Here is a 19,191-nt window from a genome sequence, read left to right as displayed (position 1 = left end):
GGCGGGGGGCGGGGGGGGGGGGGGGGACGTGATCTTTCCTGAAAGCCATGGGTCAGGACCTCATGCTCAGGGCACTGACACTTTGGCCCGTAGATTAGAGAGCTTTGGTGGTGGAGGTGGTTGGGGGGCGTTGAGGGATTGAGGGGAAAAGAGAACGCATGGACATGGACAGCAGTGTGCTGATTGCAGGGTGGGGGGGGGGGGTGGTGGAAGAGAGCATAGAGGATGCATGGTGATGGAAAAAATGATCCTAATTTACCATAATTAAAATAGGGGCTCAGAATCGCTTGCCCTTGCAGTTGTGTTAATTTACATTTCAGTGGCAGGTATGAGAGGAAAGGCCGGCCGTCCTCCCCTGGACAGACCAGCACCATCTCATGCAGCATGTGCAAATAACGCTTGTGTGGTAGTCAGAGAAAGAAAAGAAAAGAAGAGAAAGGGCTCAGACCATTCTCCCCACAAATGAGTGTGTTGTGTTTTCTAGCTTAACTCTGCCCGTTCGACCACTGTCCTTTTATGTGGCTGAATGCTCTTACACTAGCAACACGGAGCAAGGACCAGCGGCCGTGCACTCCCCTGCCCCGCGGTCAGCAGGAGGCCGGACCCTGCGGTGTGGGTGCCTGGAACAGGAGCCTCCCGCACCGAGCACTCACGTGCAGGAATGTTTGCCCAGGGACCCAGAACCCTGGGCTTTTGTGAGAGAATTCTCAAACGATTGCAGTATTTCAGTCATTTTCGATCCTGGCAGGCCAAGCGGTCTGTTTTGGGGCCAGATTCAGTCCACAGGCTCAGCTCAGCCCTCGACATGGGAGCCGGTGGATGAGGCGATTCTGGGATTATAAAAAAGTGGGAAACATTTTAGAACGACTCATATTATACTCCTAAGTTATTACCCCACAAACCTGCTCTCTCCCCTCTTTTAAAGATCAAAGCTGAAGATGGAAGACATCAAGGAAGTCAATAAAGCACTGAAGGTACTGAGTTATTCCTGTTATTAGCATAAAAGCCGCTCTGTGACTATTGGTCAGCGCATGCTAATACCCTGCGTGCGCCTGGGTCTTCTCCCCAGAAGTCAGGTGAGACCTGAGCAGCAGTGCCGCTGCGCTGGCCGTGCTGGGGAGCGGCAGGCCGCGGGAGCCGTCTCCTGACTTGTTCCCCTGCCGCCAGCCGGAGTGACACAGGCCTCGATGCAGGTGCCCTGGTGAAGGAAGCGAAAGGCGGCAGAAAGAGGCCGGGGGTGTTTTTCATAGTGAGAGTGAGGCCTTTCCTCCGAGTGAGACCAGAGCCCTCCCTGCCCCTGTGGGGCCTGCGCTGTTTCAGGGGCCACTGACACCCTGAGGGGGCAGGAGGCTGGGTCATTTTGGGAAGGGCAGCGTGACACCACCGAGCAGGGGCGGGTGGCCAGGTGGCCCAGGGCAGTTCAGCAGAAGGGACCGCCCGCCGGTGGTGGTGACAGCAGGGCCAGCTGCTCCCCCACGTATACGCCGGAGCAGAGACCTGATGACAGGGCATCTCCCCTCCAGCGCACACAGGCCAGAGGCAGCAAAGGGTCGCAGCACCTACCAGCACTGGGCTTGGACAACTGTCTGTTTCTCTACCCTCCCTGTAGAGTGAAAGCACCTTCCATGTCACGGCCTGCAGGGCACACAGACAGACACCATGCTTCTAGGGCCCTTTCAGAGCCTCAGGTGCCTCCCCCACGGTGCTTCCCGTGACAGGGACCACTGTGGCGGATGGTTTCTGTCTGGCTAAAGGGCTGGCCTTTCTCCCTCCTGCCGGTTCAAGAGACACTTCAGAGTGCCTCAGCCAGGGTTGGAGCTGCAACCCTGACTCTCAGGACTCAGCCAGAGGCCTCTATTGGAAGGTAGTGAACAGGGGCTGGAGAATCCGGCTTGAGGCCCAGGGGACAGCGTGCTTAGGCTGAAAACCAGAGCCACGGGCCCGGCCAGGTCTGTCCCTGGAGAGGAACGAGGCCGTTGGGGAACTGGGTACTGAGCAGCCAGAACACAGGAGCCAGCCATCAATGTGCTTTCCTCCCAGGGCCACACTTGGCTGAAAGATGACGAAGCTACCCACTGTAAGCAGTGTGAGAAGGAGTTCTCCATCTCCCGGAGAAAGGTATGTGTGCCCAGGGCCTGGGTTGGTACCCAGCTGGGCTCCCCTTCCTCTGGTTCTGGGACGAGCCCTTGGGACAAGCCAAGTACTGTGGTCACGCCTGGTGTGCTGGCCCATGCAGGGTGCCCCCAGTCAGTCACAGGCCTTGTCCCCAGCACAGTCCTTTCAATGATTGGCAGTTTCTTTGGGAGTTGGGCTGCTTGTGTACAGAACTGGTCTAAGTGAATGTATCGTTGAAAAGCCTTCATAAGCAACAGAAACAAAATCTGCCCAAGTTGGTCAAGAAAAAAGGATCAGTGGGCAACTGATGGGCAGCGGGTTTTGGGACAGGCATCCAAGTAGCACCCAAAGCTCGCAGGTCACCTGGGTGACCTGCTGGTCCTGCTGCCTGCTCCCAGCCTGCTTTTCTGCCTGGGTAGCCTGCCTCCAGGTCTCGAGAACAGGTCCTGGGCCCAGCCTTTGGTCCAGGATTGAGGACCATGGTTGGCCAGTTAAGAGGACAGCCAGAGGCTAGATTCCCAAGCAAAATAGGGAGTCCTCACCAAAAGGGGAATGCCTGCCACCCTGGCACCACCACCCCATTGCCATATAGATGAGGCACATTCTCGCCTGTCCCGTTAAAACCCTCTGTGGAAAAGAGGAAGCAAAACTTCCAAATTCTAAAGAGAACAGCAGCAGCCCAGGCGAGGCTGCCTTTGAGACCAGCCCCTCGCAAGGCCTGCTAGTGGCGGGGCTCCATACGCCTGGCTCTCCCTACACCAGTTCGAGGTCCAGCTTCCAGCCTGATGGGCGTGGCAGTGGCAGCAATGATGTAGAGCCCGGAGGAGCAGAAGCCACACAGGTCCGGGTCTTGGCGTCTGCTCTGTGCCCGCCCAACACGTGTGGCAGCTCAGCTTACAAAGCAAGACACCCTCACCCCCCAAGACGGACCAGTAAAGGAGCCATAAACGCAGCCGTCACTGATGATCCGGGCCCAAGTCCAGTAAAACGCATTTTAAAGAAAAAGAACCTTAGTCCTAGCGCACACCACTCACCCGCACTCCATGGTTGTTCAGGAACATAAATGTAGAAATAAAGGCCTAGAGCAGGGGTGGGGACCGCGGCCCAGGGGCCATATAAGGCCCATGAAATCATTTGGCCTGGCCAGGCCAGGGCATTAGGGGTGAGTTAATTACATGTTTAACCAAAGATAGCAGGCTACTTTATTTTTTTTAATATATCTTTATTGATTTCAGAGAGGAAGGGAGAGGAAGAGATAGATAGAAACATCAATGATGAGAGAGAATCATTGATTGGCTGCCTCCTGCACGCCCCCTACTGGGGATCAAGCCTGCATCCCGGGCATATGCCCCTGACCGGAATCGAACCTGGGACCCTTCAGCCCTCAGGCTGACGCTCTATCCACTGAGCCAAACCAGCCAGGGCCGCAGGCTACTTTTTTAAGTTGATAATTTTGCATGACCCATAAATTTTGTTATAAATAGCCAAAAGGTTCCCCACCCCTGGTCTAGAGGAACTCCTTCCAAATTGGCAAGTCTCTGGGGGAGGGACCTGGAATTAGTAAATGAACTCTGAAAGGCTGCAAGTCTAGCCTGGGTGTGGACCAGGGAGCACAGCATGTCCTGTGACTGCCTCTCTTCTGTCCTCTAGCACCACTGCCGAAACTGCGGCCACATCTTCTGCAACACGTGCTCCAGTAACGAGCTGGCCCTGCCCTCCTACCCCAAGCCCGTGCGCGTGTGTGACAGCTGCCACACCCTGCTCCTGCAGCGCTGCTCCTCCTCCACAGGCTCCTGAGGCCTCCGAACAGCGCCAACTGCAGGGGTTTGAGGCTCGGAGCTGGCTTCCCAAGGGAATCTAAGGAAAGAGCGGTTCCTGGGCCGGCTGCCAGCACTTGCAGAGTTGTATGGAATGAACTCTGGATGGAAGCTTCCTCCTCAGTTGGTTGCATCACCGGTTTAGGGTCAGAAGTAACTTCATGGTTTTGCTACTGTCATTTTCACTTTTTCAAGGACTAACCTATTTTGCAGCAGTTGTACTAGTGTAGTGAGTAATCAGTTCCTCTCCCCCGCACTGCCCTGTGTGCCTTCCCTGCTTGAGTCAAGAAATGGGCCCTTTCACACCCTTATAAGTCACTTCTCACTCTCGTGCAGGGAATAAAGGAGCTTGTGTCAACCTGAGTCAGCCTCTGAAGACCCCTCAGACAAGCTCCGTTTCGGGACAGTAGGCCCTTTGGGGGCCGTGTTTGGGGTGAGGCCTGCTGGGTTCTGGGGTATAGGCTGTGCTCTGCCCAGTGAGCCAAGGACAACTTGGGCCGTTAAATCCATTGGTGGGATTGGGAAGTGACCTGTCGCCCAAGCTCATGGGGACACCTGAGGGGAAGCACCTTGGGGTTTGCATTTCAGAAGCAGAGTCAGGACAGGTGTTAGCTGTGGGCTGTGAAAACTGGCTCAGAGGCTTCCTCCTCTGAGCACATGCATCTCCCTCCCCCAGGCGGTCAATGGCCTCAAGTCAGTCCATTTGGGACTGGGCTGCAGCCTTCTCCACCCTCAGTGCGCTCACCTTACTGCCCTCAGATTCATCCTCCTCATTGCCCGTCTGTACCTCCCACCAGTCCTTCTGCACTGCTTCCAGCTGGCCAGCCCCTGCTGGAGGCCCTGACTCTTCCTTCTCAGGAGGGCTCTTCCACAGCCTGGCTCAAGGTTCCCAGCTACTCCCTTAAATACACCTTTATGTTATGGATGGGAAACAGAGGCTCTGTGAAGTTAGGTCCCAGCATGCAGTGCAGCCAGCCTCTAAAACCATGCCTAACTCCAAAGCCATGTTTTATTCAAGCTGCAGGTTTGTGTTATCCAAGCTAAGGTTTGGATCAAACCTTACCCTGAGCTTTTTAAATATTCACTCTTCCCCAGACATTTGCATACTGCTACCTCGAACTGGTCTGGCATTAGATGCATGTACCTTGTCTTCAATGCACCCAATTTGAACTGCGGCTTGCTGAGGACTTAGGCAAGTCACTTCACTTCGGAGCCTTGGCTCTCATCTGCACATACAAAAGGTAGCAGGGTAATGCCTCCCCACTGATGTACTATTCTGAAGGCTCAGTGCCCACCACTGTGCCACAATTAGTGCTCTTCCCTTAATCACACTTATTTTCTCCTCCAACCTCATCCCCCCTCCTAACCCTCAAGCAACAAATGGTCAAGCACTATTCACAGAGAATGCTTGGGCCAGTGACCAGTATCTAGCTGCATGGAAAACTTTTCACTCAGACATCAGATATACACCTGACCTTTGGGACCCTCTGGTCTGGCAACCCTCTAACCTGGGCAGTGACAGACAGATGGCCGAAGGCAGCGCTCCTCAAGCTGCCGTGCACAGGCTGATGGGGCGGCGTGGAGGTTTGTGTTCAATGCAGACAATGTCTGGAGGTTCTGGTCATTCCCAACAAGCTCCAGGATGCTGGCCCACGGAACGTAAGATTCCTAAGAACCAGAATGTTCTTACTCACTAGCTTTACTCCATGTTTCTAGTTCTTTCCCTTCCTTAATGTTTTCAACAACAATGTTCTTTATGTAAAACAAATTAACTGAAGAACTCAACGATGGAACCCTCCTCGAGCCTTCTCAACACCAGGTATCTCCAATCCACACACTTTTAATAACTCAGCCAATGCTAGGTTTATTTAGACTGTAGCTGACCACCAGTGCTCACACTGAAAATTAATCATCTCTAAACCTGCTGGACAAGCGACAGGATACATTCCAAGTGCGACACCTGTGTATCCATAGCCCTTTCCCGACAGTGTAGAGCAACACCAACAGCCAGCAGAGAGCATGCAGCAGGGCAGGGGGGTCTGCAGGGCCCCACGCACATCTTCGTGCATTGCTGCCACCTACAGACTTAGACTTGAGTAGACCCACCAAACTAATCTCACCCAGGAAGAAAGGAGAATATCTTCAGCACTTATCAGAGCAAAATGTACACATCAGGCTCCAAAGAGTACAAGCCTTTATCTGCAGCTAATCAATACAACTAGAGTCTGGAGCAAGCAGCAACTTCCAACCGGTGTGCTGCAAGCATTTTTAAAACATGCAATACCTGACAATTTTAGTCAAGGGCACTGACCTCTCTTCCCGACTGTCAAATTTAAAAAATGACAACAGCCGTCTGGTACGAATATGATAGAATTGCATCTGATTGGTCAGTCCTTGGTACCAGAAATCTGTAATAATATAAGTATCCTTCCGGACAAAGCCAGGGCTGCAGCCGTGGGATGGAGGCAGCCACTACAGCTGTGAGGGATGGATCTAGGCAGCCAGACTGCAGCTGTGAAGGCCTACTCTTGCATGAATTCCGTGCATCAGGCCTCTAATACTTATGCACAAATTTTCATGCATCGGGCCTCTAGTACTTATGCCCAATGCACGAAATTCATGCAAGAGTAGGCCTGCCTTCGCCCGGCTGCCTGCACCAGCTTCCCACAGGCACCTGGGACCCGGCTGCTTCCCTCCTCCAGCCGCCTGCAGGCACCCGGGGCCCAGGCTGGCTTCCCTCCGGCCCCATCAGGAAGGACATCATGAAGATGCCATCTAATTAGCATATTACCCTTTTATTATTATAGGCACCTGATTTTTTAGTCACTTTAGAACAAAAGTAGTAGGCAATTACTACTGTTTTGTAAATCTATCAAAATCATACCTATTTTATCAGATTGGCAAAAACACACACAAATCTATTCTTTGGTGTACTGCAGATTTTAGTAGTTTGTATGCCATTAGATGAAAATGGTTAAAAATTACTAGTCTAGAGGGACAGTGAATGAGTGGTAGTTTCCAAATTGCAGTCTAAGTATCCACTGAAGGAACTTCTGTAACTATACTTTAAATTCCTAATGCTAGAGCATTTTCTAGCAAATGTCAAATTTTAGCCCTAATCAACAGTCTACCAGACTTTAGTGATTTAATTTCAGAAATATGTGGTCTTGCTCTAGCTGGTTTGGCTCAGTGGGTAGAGCCTCGGCCTGCAGACTGGAGGGTCCTGGGTTTGATTCAAGGACACATGCTCAGGTTGCGGGCTCAATCCCCAGTAGGGGGTGTGCAGGAGGCAGCCGATCAATGATTCTTTCTCATTGATGTTTCTATCTCCCTCTCCCTTCCTCTTTGAAATCAATTTTAAAAAAAGATGTGGTCTTCTCTGTCAGGAGCTTTAAAGGAAATGAATTTTGCTCGTTAAGTCAAGCATGTCAAACTCGTGGCCCACCTGTGGCCCACAATGAGTATTTTTGCGGCCCAGCCAATATAATGGTATGTAAGAAACGTTTTAATAAAAATTTCCTAACTTTTTTAAAAATATATTTTATTGATTCTCCACAGAGAGGAAGGGAGAGAGATAGACAGCTAGAAACATCAATGAGAGAGAAACATCGATCAGCTGCCTCCTGCACATCTCCAACTGGGGATGCGCCCACAACCCAGGCACATGCCCTTGACCGGAATCAAACCTGGGACCTTTCAGACCGCAGGCCGACGCTCTATCCACTGAGCCAAACCGGTTTCGGCAAAAAATTTCGTAACTTTTACAATATCGTTAATAACAAACTACGACGTTCGCTGACTGATTACTATAATCGTGTTGCATTCATTTCCCTTATGCACAGGCGCACCATTTCTCTCCACTAATACTAGCAGTGAATACTTTAGCAGCTGACTTCCACATTAGTCTTGGACTAGTTTGGTATGTGCAAACAGGAAATATTTAGCTTTCAGGGAACAAAACAAGAAAAATAGGTTTATTTGCATTATGCTTATTAATTTGTGCAGTTATTCAGTGTCTGATGTTCAAGAAAAAATATCAAAATGTTCTATTTTATGTCAATGATTACTCATTTATTTTAGCCCTTTATGTTCAACACATCTCTATCAAAATAAACCTACATTTCTATGAAAATTGAAGCTTTTGGGGTTTTTTTGCCGCCCACATAAACCTTATTTGGCCCGTGTTAAGCCTTTGAGTTTGACATGCTTGTTGTAAGTGGTCTTGGATCTTTGGGAATGAGGCAAAAATGAAGATTAAAACCTCAATTTCAAAAAGAAAACGAGTTCTCCCTCCTAGGAGCACACCTGCATCTCCCCCCCACCACCACCCTCCCAGGCATTTACCCCTTTTTTTAACCTCTGTAACTTGTTTCCTAAACTCATTTCTACAGTTTACTTCACCTCTGGAAATTTTTCTAAACAAATGTTGTTCTAGTTTGGGGGGAGGGGGCACTTCATATAAAAACTCAGCCCTGCCCTGGCTGGTTTGGCTCAGTGGATAGACTGTCGGCCTATGGACTGGGAGGTCCCAGGTTCGATTCAGGTCAAGGGCATGTACCTTGGTTGCAGGCGCATCCCCAGTGCGGGGGGGGGGGGGGGGGGCGTGCAGGAGGCAGCTGATCCATGTTTCTATCCCTCTCCCTTCCTCTCTGTAAAAAATCAGTAAAATATATTTAGAAAAACCAAAACTCAGCCCTAGCCAGTTTGGCTCAATGGATAGAGCATCAGCCTGCAGACCAAAGGGGCCTGGGTTCAATTCCGGCCAAGGCTACAGGCTCCTCCCTGGCCCAGGCCCTGGTCAGGGGTCATGCAGGAGGCAACCAATGGATGTGTTTCTCGTTGTCCTTATACACCAAGGTCTGCAGGTTCAGTCCCTGGTCAGGGCACATACAAGAATCAACTGATGAACACAAAAATTAGTGGAACAACAAATCAATGTTTTTCTCTCCCTTCCTCTAAAATCCATATAAGATAAACTTGAAGAGATGCCATCCAATTATGAAGGACAGCTCCAGCCACCCTTTGCTGTATGCTTCCTCCTCAGCCATGCCTGAAGGCCCCTGTGGACATGCAGCATGCAGTGAGGACATTTCTGCTTCTGCTTTGTGCAAGTGCTTAGCAAGTCAAAGGCAGCACACAAACACAGAGCCCGTCCACAAGGGGCCCAAAGCCATGATTACCTTGTACTGGAGGGAAGTCTGAAGACCTCTACACAACAGCCTCAACTGGGGAGCCTCTGTCACAGCCAGAGACATGGGCCACTGTCACCTACGCCCAGGCAGGCATAGAGCCCAACAAACAGGCCACGTGACACTGATGCACAGACAAGACAAAGTGCAGTTTTTAAAAGGAAAATTTATTTTGACAAGTTTCACTTAGCGCAATACACCTAAAAGGAAATCACAATACAATGAAAGATTTAAATCAAGGCCTCGGAATTTCATACAAACACCAAGACCAAAATCCTAAAGTATTGGTATTGCGTCTCAAAATTTTCCCATTAACTTAAAAAAAGCTTCAACTTACATGCCTTGGAAGTTATTAAATGAAACTAGAATTAACAAACATGCCAAATGTTTCACTTTTAATTGTAGACACAGCTCCTATATTTTTACAAAAAAGCATGTTTTTTCAACATGCTTCCATGAAGTGTTCGATGTGATGTGATGTAAGAGCAACATTTAACATAATTCAACTTCTTTAACCTAAATATACTTACTGCTTAAGTACATCCTACAATAGAACTAACTTGAGAAAAGCTAAAAATTGTTTAACAGTTATAGTTTACTCAACTTAGTTGTTACATCCTAGATGAATATTTGTGTTCAAAAATAATGAACCTTTAAGTCTTTAATTCAATCCTGATTTCCACTTAGAGTAAGCATAAATCACAAGCTGGTATTGCAAAACTGTTAAGTTTTGTTTGTTTTTTCTTCTTTAATGTTGACCCAGAGTCAGTGATAAGGATCAATTACATTCCCCATCCACCACTCATACTAGACATGCTAGACACCCCTCCCATTCCGTTCACTCCCACAGATGCACGGCTTCCACTACTGTAGTAGCTGCTGTTCACCGCTCCTTGGCTGCCTGCAGAGAGATCAATTTGACAAGTCAGGAGAAGTACCACATCGTCAGTCAAGTAAAATACCGCATTCCAGGAAAAAGTTTGAAAAGAATACGAGTACAAATGGCTGCTGTCCAAGTGGCGAGAAGCATGTTTGGGAAAAGGTTCTCCCGACTCCAAACAAGTCTCAATGAACCCTTTTCTCTGCAGTACCAAATCTTGCCAGACTCTCGTGCTACCATTTAAAAAGCAGGTGCTTCAGGATCAACATGGAAAATTAAGTTTAAAGGAAAACTAGTGTTTTTCAAAAATTGCAAAATTACTTCATGTTTCTAAAACTAAACAAGGCATTTTTAAAAGTTTTACCATAAACAACGTGTCCATCAAATGGCATATATGAATAGGGAGCACAGGGGCAGTCCTGCTTTTCCTATTCATGGTGGGCAGGAGTGAGACTGGGACTAAAGGCAACTCACTGTGCCCAAAATGGCAGCCTCCATGGAGTTAAGTCAGAGCCATTGACTGCTATAGAAAAAGTATCAGCACAACATATCAGTATTTGCTATTGGGAATTTAAATTATATTTTTTGAGAAAATATTTACCTATGCAATGTTTGATTGAAAATCACTGGAGTTTTCCTGTAAAACTTGGTCTGCAAAAGGATTTTGTAGGGTAAGACTATAATACCAAAATCACGATTCTTTAGACCAATTGAAAAAAATAAAACCAATCCTAGGTTAACTGACTAGTAAATACGGTCCTGAACCCAACCCCCATTTCACTATTTTCAATTCTCCCTCCATCTAAAATGAATTTAGTACGCTAACCAAAAGACAGAGAAAGTGTACTGTTTAATGTTTTAATACATGGAGGCAGATGTTTTCTGACTACATTATTCCAAGTTGCATATTTAATTTATAGAACACTCCCCCCTCCACCACATTAAATTGGGCCTGCAAATTAAGCTATTAAAAACTGTTTTAACAGGAACAAAAGCATATATTTAATAACCCAATTTCGCCAAAAAAGGAGCCTGCATATTCCCCCAACTAAAAAAACCTACCTAAAACTTACTGCAAGCATATTAAAAACACACTTACCATATCCACTCATGCTGCTCTGGCCGCCATAGCCACCTCCATAACCACCACTCAGCTGCTGGCTGGTTGGGCCACCATAACTGGACTGGTTTGCTGTTAAGTTAAGAGACCATTAGAACCTTGTTCCCTATGTAATGTGGTACCTGGTGGTACCGGGCTTGTAACTAAGTCTATGATTTCGAGTCTTGATCTTACATTACTGTAACCCTTTGCCTATTTTCTATGAACAGACTACCTTTCTATCATTTGAGCTAGTCAAACACTTATAAACCAACTGGCCAAAAGCATACACGTCAGCAGGACTAAATCCACATGATTCCATAGAAGCATTTTGAGAAAAACTTATGAAACTGTTTAACTGAAATCAGTGGGGTTGTTCCCCATAACTTGATATAGTAAGGCTATTGTCATTACATAAGTATCACCGAACACCTAATTATACCCAATAAATTTTGTCCAAAAATTTAAGTTATTTTGATCCTATGCTTTTTGCTGTCATTCACTTTAGATTTATACTATATAAACAATTCCACTTGTTTCTTTAATGCCCCCCCACAAAGTACTTAAAATTAGTTATCTATTCTAAGTAGTTTTACATAACTCAAGGATTTAAGTCAGACCCAAAATTAAAAGCTTTTTCCTTTGCCTAACTTAATATGCTAAACTCATGAAATGTAAATTAACTTATATAATTGACTTATACAGATATAAACGTTTTGGTTTTTAAAAAAACTAACGATATTTACACAAGCCCATGCCTCCCATCATTTGGCTACCATAAGCACCACCGCTTGCTCCTGCTGTAGAATTCAAGAAGAGTTCTACATATCTGTGTTCTGAAATGAGAGAAAAGGCATACAAGGTTAGCTTTAAAAAAAAGACACTAAAGCGATATTTACACAAACCCATGCCTCCTAGCATTTGGCTACCGTAAGCACCACCGCTTGCTCCTGCTGTAGAATTCAAGAAGAGTTCTACATATCTGTGTTCTGAAATGAGAAAAAAAAATTGAAATGTTTGTTGGTGAAAGAATACTAAGTTCTTAAACAAAAGATCTGAACTTCAAATATTTTTTGGTATAAAAAAATTCTAGCTGCTTCTCAGTTGATTTAATTATGCAGCTTTCCAAAACTAGTCTTTTATCTTAAATATTCACCTAAATTGCCTTAAGTTTATTGGACATATTTCAAAGTCAATGTACCACAAATCCTTTCTCACAATTTTTAAAACCCACAAAATTTTAACATCCCCAAGAGTTAACCTACCATCAGCAAACCCATTTCTCATACATCCTTTCTATTCTATTCCTCTAGCATGTCAGTCACACCACCACCTGTAAAGACTCCCCGAGACAGTGAAGTGAAATCACACTTACGCATATTTGCTTTGTCTTTCGACATAGCTGCCACAGCATCTTCATGAGTTGCAAACTCAACATCTGCTTCACCAGTTACTCTGCCATCAGGACCAATTTCAATATGTACTCTCACAGGGTTGAGCGGTGAAAAAAACTAAATACAAGGTATTCAGAGAATCAAGTCAACTTTCCAATGGTACGAAGAATTTATAGCATCCCGTTTCACTTAAGCAGAATTAAGACCCCAGGTTTTTACTGCTCTACTGCAAGGGCTGACTTACGAATTCATCTCACACTTACATTATAAATGTCATTCTCCGTAGCTCTGTAAGGTAATCCCCGCATGTGTACGCAGTGTCCAGTTGTGCTCTGGAAAGTAGAGCCACCATCCCCATATCTGTGGTCAGACATTCCTGAAAAACAGTAATTGAGGTCTAGATGGACAAAGTGTAAGTAGCCTTTGGTTGAGAAATTCAATTCTTACCTTACCTCTTCCAAATCTATCTGACCCAAAACCATAGCCATCATTATAGCCATTATAATCATCATAGCCTCCATAACCTAAAAGACAAAAAGTACAATCAATCAAATGACAACACACAAGAACCACCCTCCTCACACCTGCATATTCTCACATACCTCCACCGTAAGCTCCACGCCTCATCCTTTCAAAGCCAGCTCCCCTGCCAATGCTGTTATACCCTCTGCCGGCCCCAGGTCTGTCATAGGGACCTGGACGCTGCATGGCCATAAGCTTTCGAGGTGGGTCATAGTGAGTTCTGACTTCTGCTCGACTGCTCTTAAAAATTTCGATATACCTAAAGCATTGTTCATGAAGAAGGGAACGGGGAGGGGAGAGGAAAAATTAGTTCATGTCATACAGGTATTTAGTTACACAAGAAAACAATGTAGTCATAGCCATGAAACTGACTAATATTTAAAGCCAGATTTCTTATACTTGCATAGGCAATGACCAGAAATTCACTCAATTGTAAGATTATTTCATGTAAACTTTATAGAAAACTCACTCCTCTAAAGCAGAGAAGCCCACCTTTAGGGGTGGAGAGGAGTACTATAAACAAATGTTTTAGGAGGGAAAAGATTCCACTCAACTTTCAACATTTCATGTCTTAAATCCTTTGGCAGCACGTATAGCAAGTGGGCTAAAAAGCCAGCCTCCACCAACAGTCTAGCCCACACTACACATTTTCTTTCGCCAATAAATACCCCAGCCTATGCTTTTAGTAGGAATCAGCATAGGTAAGCGCATGCTTCAATGAAAAATAGTCACAAGCGAAGAGAATAAAACCTTTTGTGACAATTTCTTGAAAGCTATGCTTATTAATATATATGCAGAATATTTATACAGCAAGAAAGTTTGTTGCATTTCAACTTTAAAAACAAGATCAGAAAGTATCACATTTTCTTATGGTAATATTAATTTACTATGTGGGTGTTACAGCTAAAGTCAGGTTTGCACTACATTTTTTTAAAAGCCATAGTCTCTCAACTCAATTGATTGGGGTTAAATAGATCTTACAAAATTATATAGTAGACCAAATTAAGAACAATTTTAAAATCTAAAATTTAATCAGAATGCATTATGGGACTTTGGCATAGTGTAAAGTTTGAAAATTGTGGGCAAGCATCAATTAATTGGGACTAGAAAATATTTATTATCCCTAAGCAGAGAGAATATGGATTTAATGTTTTACCATAAGAAAAGTGACAAATCCAACCAACCATCCATCCCCACCTGTGCCCTATTCTTTCCTTGTGTTTCTTTAGAGCCTTTTCAGCTATTTCCTGTGAAGCAAACTGCACGAAGGCCTCCCCCGTACTCCTCCCCTGGAAGTCCACCGGCAATGTTATCCCATTTGGCACGATTTCCAACCCTTCAACCCAAGGACAAATAACCCCAGTAGGGGGGCAATATTAACATCACAAGCCCAGAAATGATTCTTCTTACAGCTTTAAATAAACCAGAATTTTAACTTTAGGTGAATGGTATGCTTTCAACAAGTACTCTTTAAATATGCATTGCAGTAATATGAAGTTCCATTATAACAATTCTTAACACACCCATGGCACAAAGAAATAACTTGCCGAGCACAGGATGAATTAAGAATTCAACAAATAACAAATACTCTTATCTACTCAATGTTGAAAATTACACAATTTAATAAAAGTTTCAAGCATTAAATACAACAGTTTTACTAAATTCAAGAAACACCTTTTGCCTCATTTTTATAGTTCAATGTTTTACGTTAGTGGAACTTCAAGTTTTAAAAATTTACACATTTAAACATTTTATATACAAACTGAAACATTGCTTAAGAATATCATTGACAAACATACAATCTAAACTTTCAGCAAACAAATAAACTGATCTAGACAGCACAATCATGCATGTTATGTTCTAACAGTAGTATGATTCACTTCTGGAAATTCCGTCTATGAAAAATCCTTTCCGTGGATACATTCCCAAGCTTACAAAAAGGGCTTAAAGCACTTTCCTAGAAGATATGAAATTATGTTCATATTTAACGTTGACAGCATTGAATTCTCACCAGTTTAGATAAAACAATAAAAACAGACTTGATCTCAAAAATTCTGGCAAAATATTAGGACTTGATACATATCTAACAGTCAGGATTTTAATTTATACTACCCTAAACCATGACAGGATTTCTTGTTCTTAATTCCAGTTTATGACACCATGAATATCAAGTAATAGTATTTTAGATATAGGATCAAACATTCTACTAAACATGCAATTTTATCAGCTCTTCAGCATAAAAACATTCAAATACTTTAGGCCCAGAACAACTTTAAAACATTCTCTGTATTTCAGATACTAAGACTATAACATTCAATCATTCTTTGACTTTTAGTAAATTTAGAATTTCTTGGCTACATCAGTTTTTCTGCATAAAGAGAATTAGACCGTTAAGAGACATTTCTGGTCCCAAGACCCAACGTGTCTTACAACATATACACCTGCCATAAATTACAACCACCTAACTCACACTGATCTAATGTTTAGGGATCTTACCTTTAACTTGAAGTACTTTGCTGAACAGCATTGTGAGGAAAGTAGTTAAAGTTGTTGAGGACAATCCTCAAAGATCTACTCTGAACTACAATACTAAATACAGGCAAGTTAGCATTTTCAAAATACTTAATTTCCACCATTAAGATGGGTCTAAATTATATGAAGGTCTCCAGGAAGAAAATATTAATTCATCTGCATATGTTTAAATGTCTCAGTTGCTCAACTTTAAGGTCTATTAAGTCATGTTGCCAGGAGCTAGCCAAAACTCACTGCTCAGCAACAAACACGACTACATACCTGAGAAGAACTGAACAATTTCTTCCTTGCTACATCCAAAGGGGAGTCCTCTAAGCCGTACAAAGCCATCATTGGCCGTGTCAGGACTATTTGGACCAGTATGCTTCAACACCCAATCCATTTCAACGTTGTTTGACTTGAATACTGAAAGAGGTGCTTAGAATTAGTCAATTTTGGAAAGTTAGAGAACCAAGTTCAGACTTCCTGGGTCTTTAGATAATCTAGGAAGAGCTGCCACACACCCTTAGGTGACCATTTCCATGCGGTCAAATACCTAAAGTTCAGGAGGGATAAAATAGATCTCTGTTTAATGTTTATTTACTGTTACTAGGGCAACATAAATCAAACCTTCAACATATCTGTGTCCCATAGTTTCTCTGTCTTTTTTCAGGGCCAATTTGACTTCATCTTCTGATTCAAGTTCAACAAAAGCCTCGCCACTCGGTCTGCCTTCTCTGGTGTAGATGAAACGTATACCTTGAGCCCCATTTTGTATTTTGCAGTCTGGAAAGAAAACAACCGTTAATACAGAATTTAAAATTTAAAATCACCTCTGGGTGATACTGATGAAATGCCTATTCACGCCCCAACAAAGTAGATCACATGCAAAGCCTAAAATGACCAAGAATCTGCCGACTCCTAGAGTCTCTTCACGGTAATTAAGCTGTTATCCCCTCCAGATCAAACTTTATTCTCAATCCATCAATAAAAGCCAATATTGAAAGTTTCTTAACAAAAATCTCTAAATGCTCACTACCCAAATGTCTCCATTAACATCATTTGTAACTTCTCAGTAAGTTAATTCTGAACCTTATTATTTTAATGCATTTCCTGAGTATATGTTTCAACTTTTGGTCTGGGACCTCTGATCATTTTAAACCTTATTAGCAGTGACATTACAATCCAAATTGCAGGGCCAATACTCACCTGAAGGGGATCAATGTTACAAAGCTAAAATGCTCCAAGCTGAACAGCTGAAGCCAAACCCACTCTTGCCCACTGCAAGGTGGCTTCCAGTGTACTTGGTTCTTGTTTTACAGGTTGCATTCCGTTAAATTCAGATAGTCAATACTACAAGTGTCCTTCCAAAACCTGCAGAATTCTTCCAAGTCAATGTGTATCAGTCTACTCTTACACTAACGGAAACAAGGATATTTTGGCAGAAATTATACAGGAAACCTACATTACTTGGGGAAAAACTACTAGGCAACTGAACTTGCCTGGGCTTCAGTGTCCCCAACTATAAAAGGAGCCAGATCAAGAACTAGGTAAGAACTTAATTACCAAATCTTGATCAGGAAAACTAAGATTTAAAAATGACAGTTTAACTCTAGGAACCAAAACGCCGCCTTTTCAAGGACATGCCAAAATTGTAAAGTTGTTATACTTTAAGGTTTTCAGAATATTACTGTTTGCCCAGCCACTAGGCAATTTTCTTAGGATTGAGGGGGAAATCCAATTTATCCTTTCGAAGGCATCACAGCAAGGCTAGTGCATAAAGGTAGGGAAAGGGAAAAAAAAATCTCGCCCTGGCCCGTGTGCTCAGGGTTAGAACGACGCCCACGCACGGAAGGTTCATTCCCGAATTGCAGGTTCCGTCCACAGCGAAGTTGGGGCGCGTGCAGGAGGCAATCAATAGATGTCTCTCCCTCCCGTCCTCTCTCCAAATATCGATGGAAGAAGTATCCTTGGGTGAGGATCACCAAAACAAAGGGGGAAAAATCCGCCAGAGAGGCCGCAGCAGAGGGCCCAGAAGGCGGGAGGGCGGGGCTTTCGCTGTTTCCATTGCGTAACCGCGGACGCCGGGGCGCGAGCAGCCCTGCGGGAACGGCCGCGCCGCCGCCCGCGCCCCGCCAGGGGGCGCCCCTAGCCGGGCCGGGCCCTCTGCGACCCTCCCCGGCCCGCCGCCCGGCCCGCAGCCCTGACCGCGATCTCCCGCCTCCGCTTCAAACTCACCAGAAAAAAAACGCTGCACTTCGTCCGCCGAGCAAGACCAGGGCAAGCCGCGGACCTTCACCACGAAGCCCTCTCCGCCTTCGGTACCCAACATCATCGTCTCTCAGTGGATCCTGGCGCCGAGGCAGACTGCACGGAGGAATGAGGGTCAGCCCTGGAAATTGTTCCAATTGAACTGCCCTCCCCCGCGAGGCGCCCCGCGGGCCCGCGGCGCCTCAATAAGAACCAAGTCCCGGCACAAGTCCCAACCCCGGCGACTCCAACACCAAACACCCTCTTAAAGGCCAGTGGGCGGGCCGCCCAAGCCGCCCGGGCTCTAGTTACCCGAGGACCAAGCCGCAGGGGGCCCGGCCTGGCGCCAGCGTGGAGGCAAGGAAATGGCGGCCGCGCTTCCGCTCCGCCTCCTCCGACATCTCACACAATAGAGTCGGCGCGGCCTGCAGGCCCCAGCGGCCCTGGCGGCAGCCCGTACCTTGAGAAGGATCCCCCCATCCCACCCCAGGCTCTACAGGGACCTGGGGCAAGCAATCCTCGCAAAACCGGCATCCTCAGGGGCCACTGGACGGCTCACATCGAGCAACAAACACTCACCTGATCACACGACTTCTGCGTGGCTGAGCGAAATGGCCAGCGGGCGCCTGCGCAACCTAAATAAGGCCCTTTGAACAAGCTCTGCGCACGCGCAGCCAGGCGCCGCCCGCCCCCTGCGTCACACAGCGCTCTGACGCAGGCGCACTGCCGAGAGCCGGCCCCCTCGGAACAGCCAGTGGTGGCGCCCTAGCGCCGGTGGCTCAGCCCCGCCCACCCGCACAAAGCCGACGGGCTTTTTGGCGCCTGCGTATTGTCGCGGTTATTGAACAAGCTCCCCCGAGTTAGGATTCAGTTTCCTGCGCATGCGCCTTCCTTCAAACCGCTCGCGCCTTACCCGCCAGAGGGGGGAAGGGAATGGCGGCAGTCGGCTCCCTACGGGGCTCGTCGGGCGGTCTCCGGCTCTGCGTTGGGCCGAGGTGGCCGTCTTCCTAGTCCTGCCTCCAGCCTATTAATCGCGCTGCTGGCCGACCCGACATGACACCCTCGCTCTCCCCAGAGCCGCCCGTGACAACCAGGGCCTCTCGGGGGGCAGCGGAGCTGCGCGCTCTCCCAGCCCGAGGCCACCCCCGCGGCGCCGGGAGCTGGTCCCCGCAAGTGGGCCTCCCCTTCCCCTTACCTGCCGCCGGCGGGCCTGGAGCCCCGCCCGCGCGGGGTCCCCGAGCCTGTATCTCAGGCCCGTACCCCGCTTTTGTCCTAACGACCGCGGACCCTGCGCCCCCCTGCCCCGCCCTAGGGTCGGCGGGCCCTGAACGCGCGGGCCGCTCCCACGCGGTGGGGCCGGGAGGCCGCGCCACGCGAGCGCGGGCGGAGCCGCAGGTGCGCGCCGGGCTGTTTC

At 46.6% G+C, this 19,191-nt stretch overlaps 2 protein-coding genes across 17 annotated transcripts in view; one reads left to right on the top strand and one right to left on the bottom strand.

The window, feature by feature from the left end:
- Positions 1-4,295, top strand: part of RUFY1 (RUN and FYVE domain containing 1) — a 57,365-nt gene extending 53,070 nt beyond the window's left edge. For all 3 annotated transcript variants that reach the window (XM_059695691.1, XM_059695692.1, XM_059695690.1), the window contains 3 exons: positions 926-974; positions 2,041-2,118; positions 3,766-4,295. In XM_059695691.1, coding sequence (XP_059551674.1) covers positions 926-974; positions 2,041-2,118; positions 3,766-3,912 — 274 coding nt within the window. In that variant the 3' untranslated portion in view covers positions 3,913-4,295. The remainder of the gene's footprint in view (positions 1-925; positions 975-2,040; positions 2,119-3,765) is intronic.
- Positions 4,296-9,267: 4,972 nt separating this feature from the next.
- On the bottom strand, positions 9,268-18,483 carry HNRNPH1 (heterogeneous nuclear ribonucleoprotein H1). 14 transcript variants are annotated; one of them, XM_059695659.1, is made up of 14 exons: positions 18,357-18,482; positions 17,766-17,894; positions 16,158-16,313; positions 15,810-15,953; positions 14,214-14,352; positions 13,097-13,275; positions 12,947-13,018; positions 12,758-12,891; positions 12,476-12,611; positions 12,030-12,089; positions 11,847-11,936; positions 11,101-11,193; positions 10,603-10,652; positions 9,268-10,022 (listed from the first exon to the last, which is right to left on the bottom strand). In XM_059695659.1, exons 2-13 carry the CDS (start codon positions 17,860-17,862, stop codon positions 10,603-10,605), a joined length of 1,350 nt encoding a protein of 449 aa, XP_059551642.1. In that variant the 5' UTR covers positions 17,863-17,894; positions 18,357-18,482; the 3' UTR covers positions 9,268-10,022. The 14 variants fall into 14 exon arrangements, with proteins under 14 accessions (XP_059551642.1, XP_059551646.1, XP_059551645.1 ...); XM_059695663.1 differs by having other exon boundaries at positions 11,877-11,936; XM_059695662.1 differs by having other exon boundaries at positions 12,758-12,870.
- Positions 18,484-19,191: the final 708 nt, after the last annotated feature.

Source organism: Myotis daubentonii, chromosome 5 (genome assembly GCF_963259705.1).
Source record: "Myotis daubentonii chromosome 5, mMyoDau2.1, whole genome shotgun sequence".
In the NCBI taxonomy this organism is placed as follows: domain Eukaryota; kingdom Metazoa; phylum Chordata; class Mammalia; order Chiroptera; family Vespertilionidae; genus Myotis; species Myotis daubentonii.
The sequence above is the reverse complement of the archived record's forward strand: the minus strand, read 5'-3'. Positions and strand labels throughout refer to the sequence as shown.

Coding starts and splice junctions, on each gene's coding strand:
- HNRNPH1 (XM_059695653.1), bottom strand. CDS start 17,862: ATGATGTTGGGTACCGAAGGCGGAGAGGGCTTCGTGGTGAAGGTCCGC. Junction 12,892..12,946: donor GTCAGATAGATTTGGAAGAG/GTAAGGTAAGAA, acceptor TTGTCCATCTAG/ACCTCAATTACTGTTTTTCA. Junction 12,612..12,757: donor CGGAGAATGACATTTATAAT/GTAAGTGTGAGA, acceptor CCTTGTATTTAG/TTTTTTTCACCGCTCAACCC.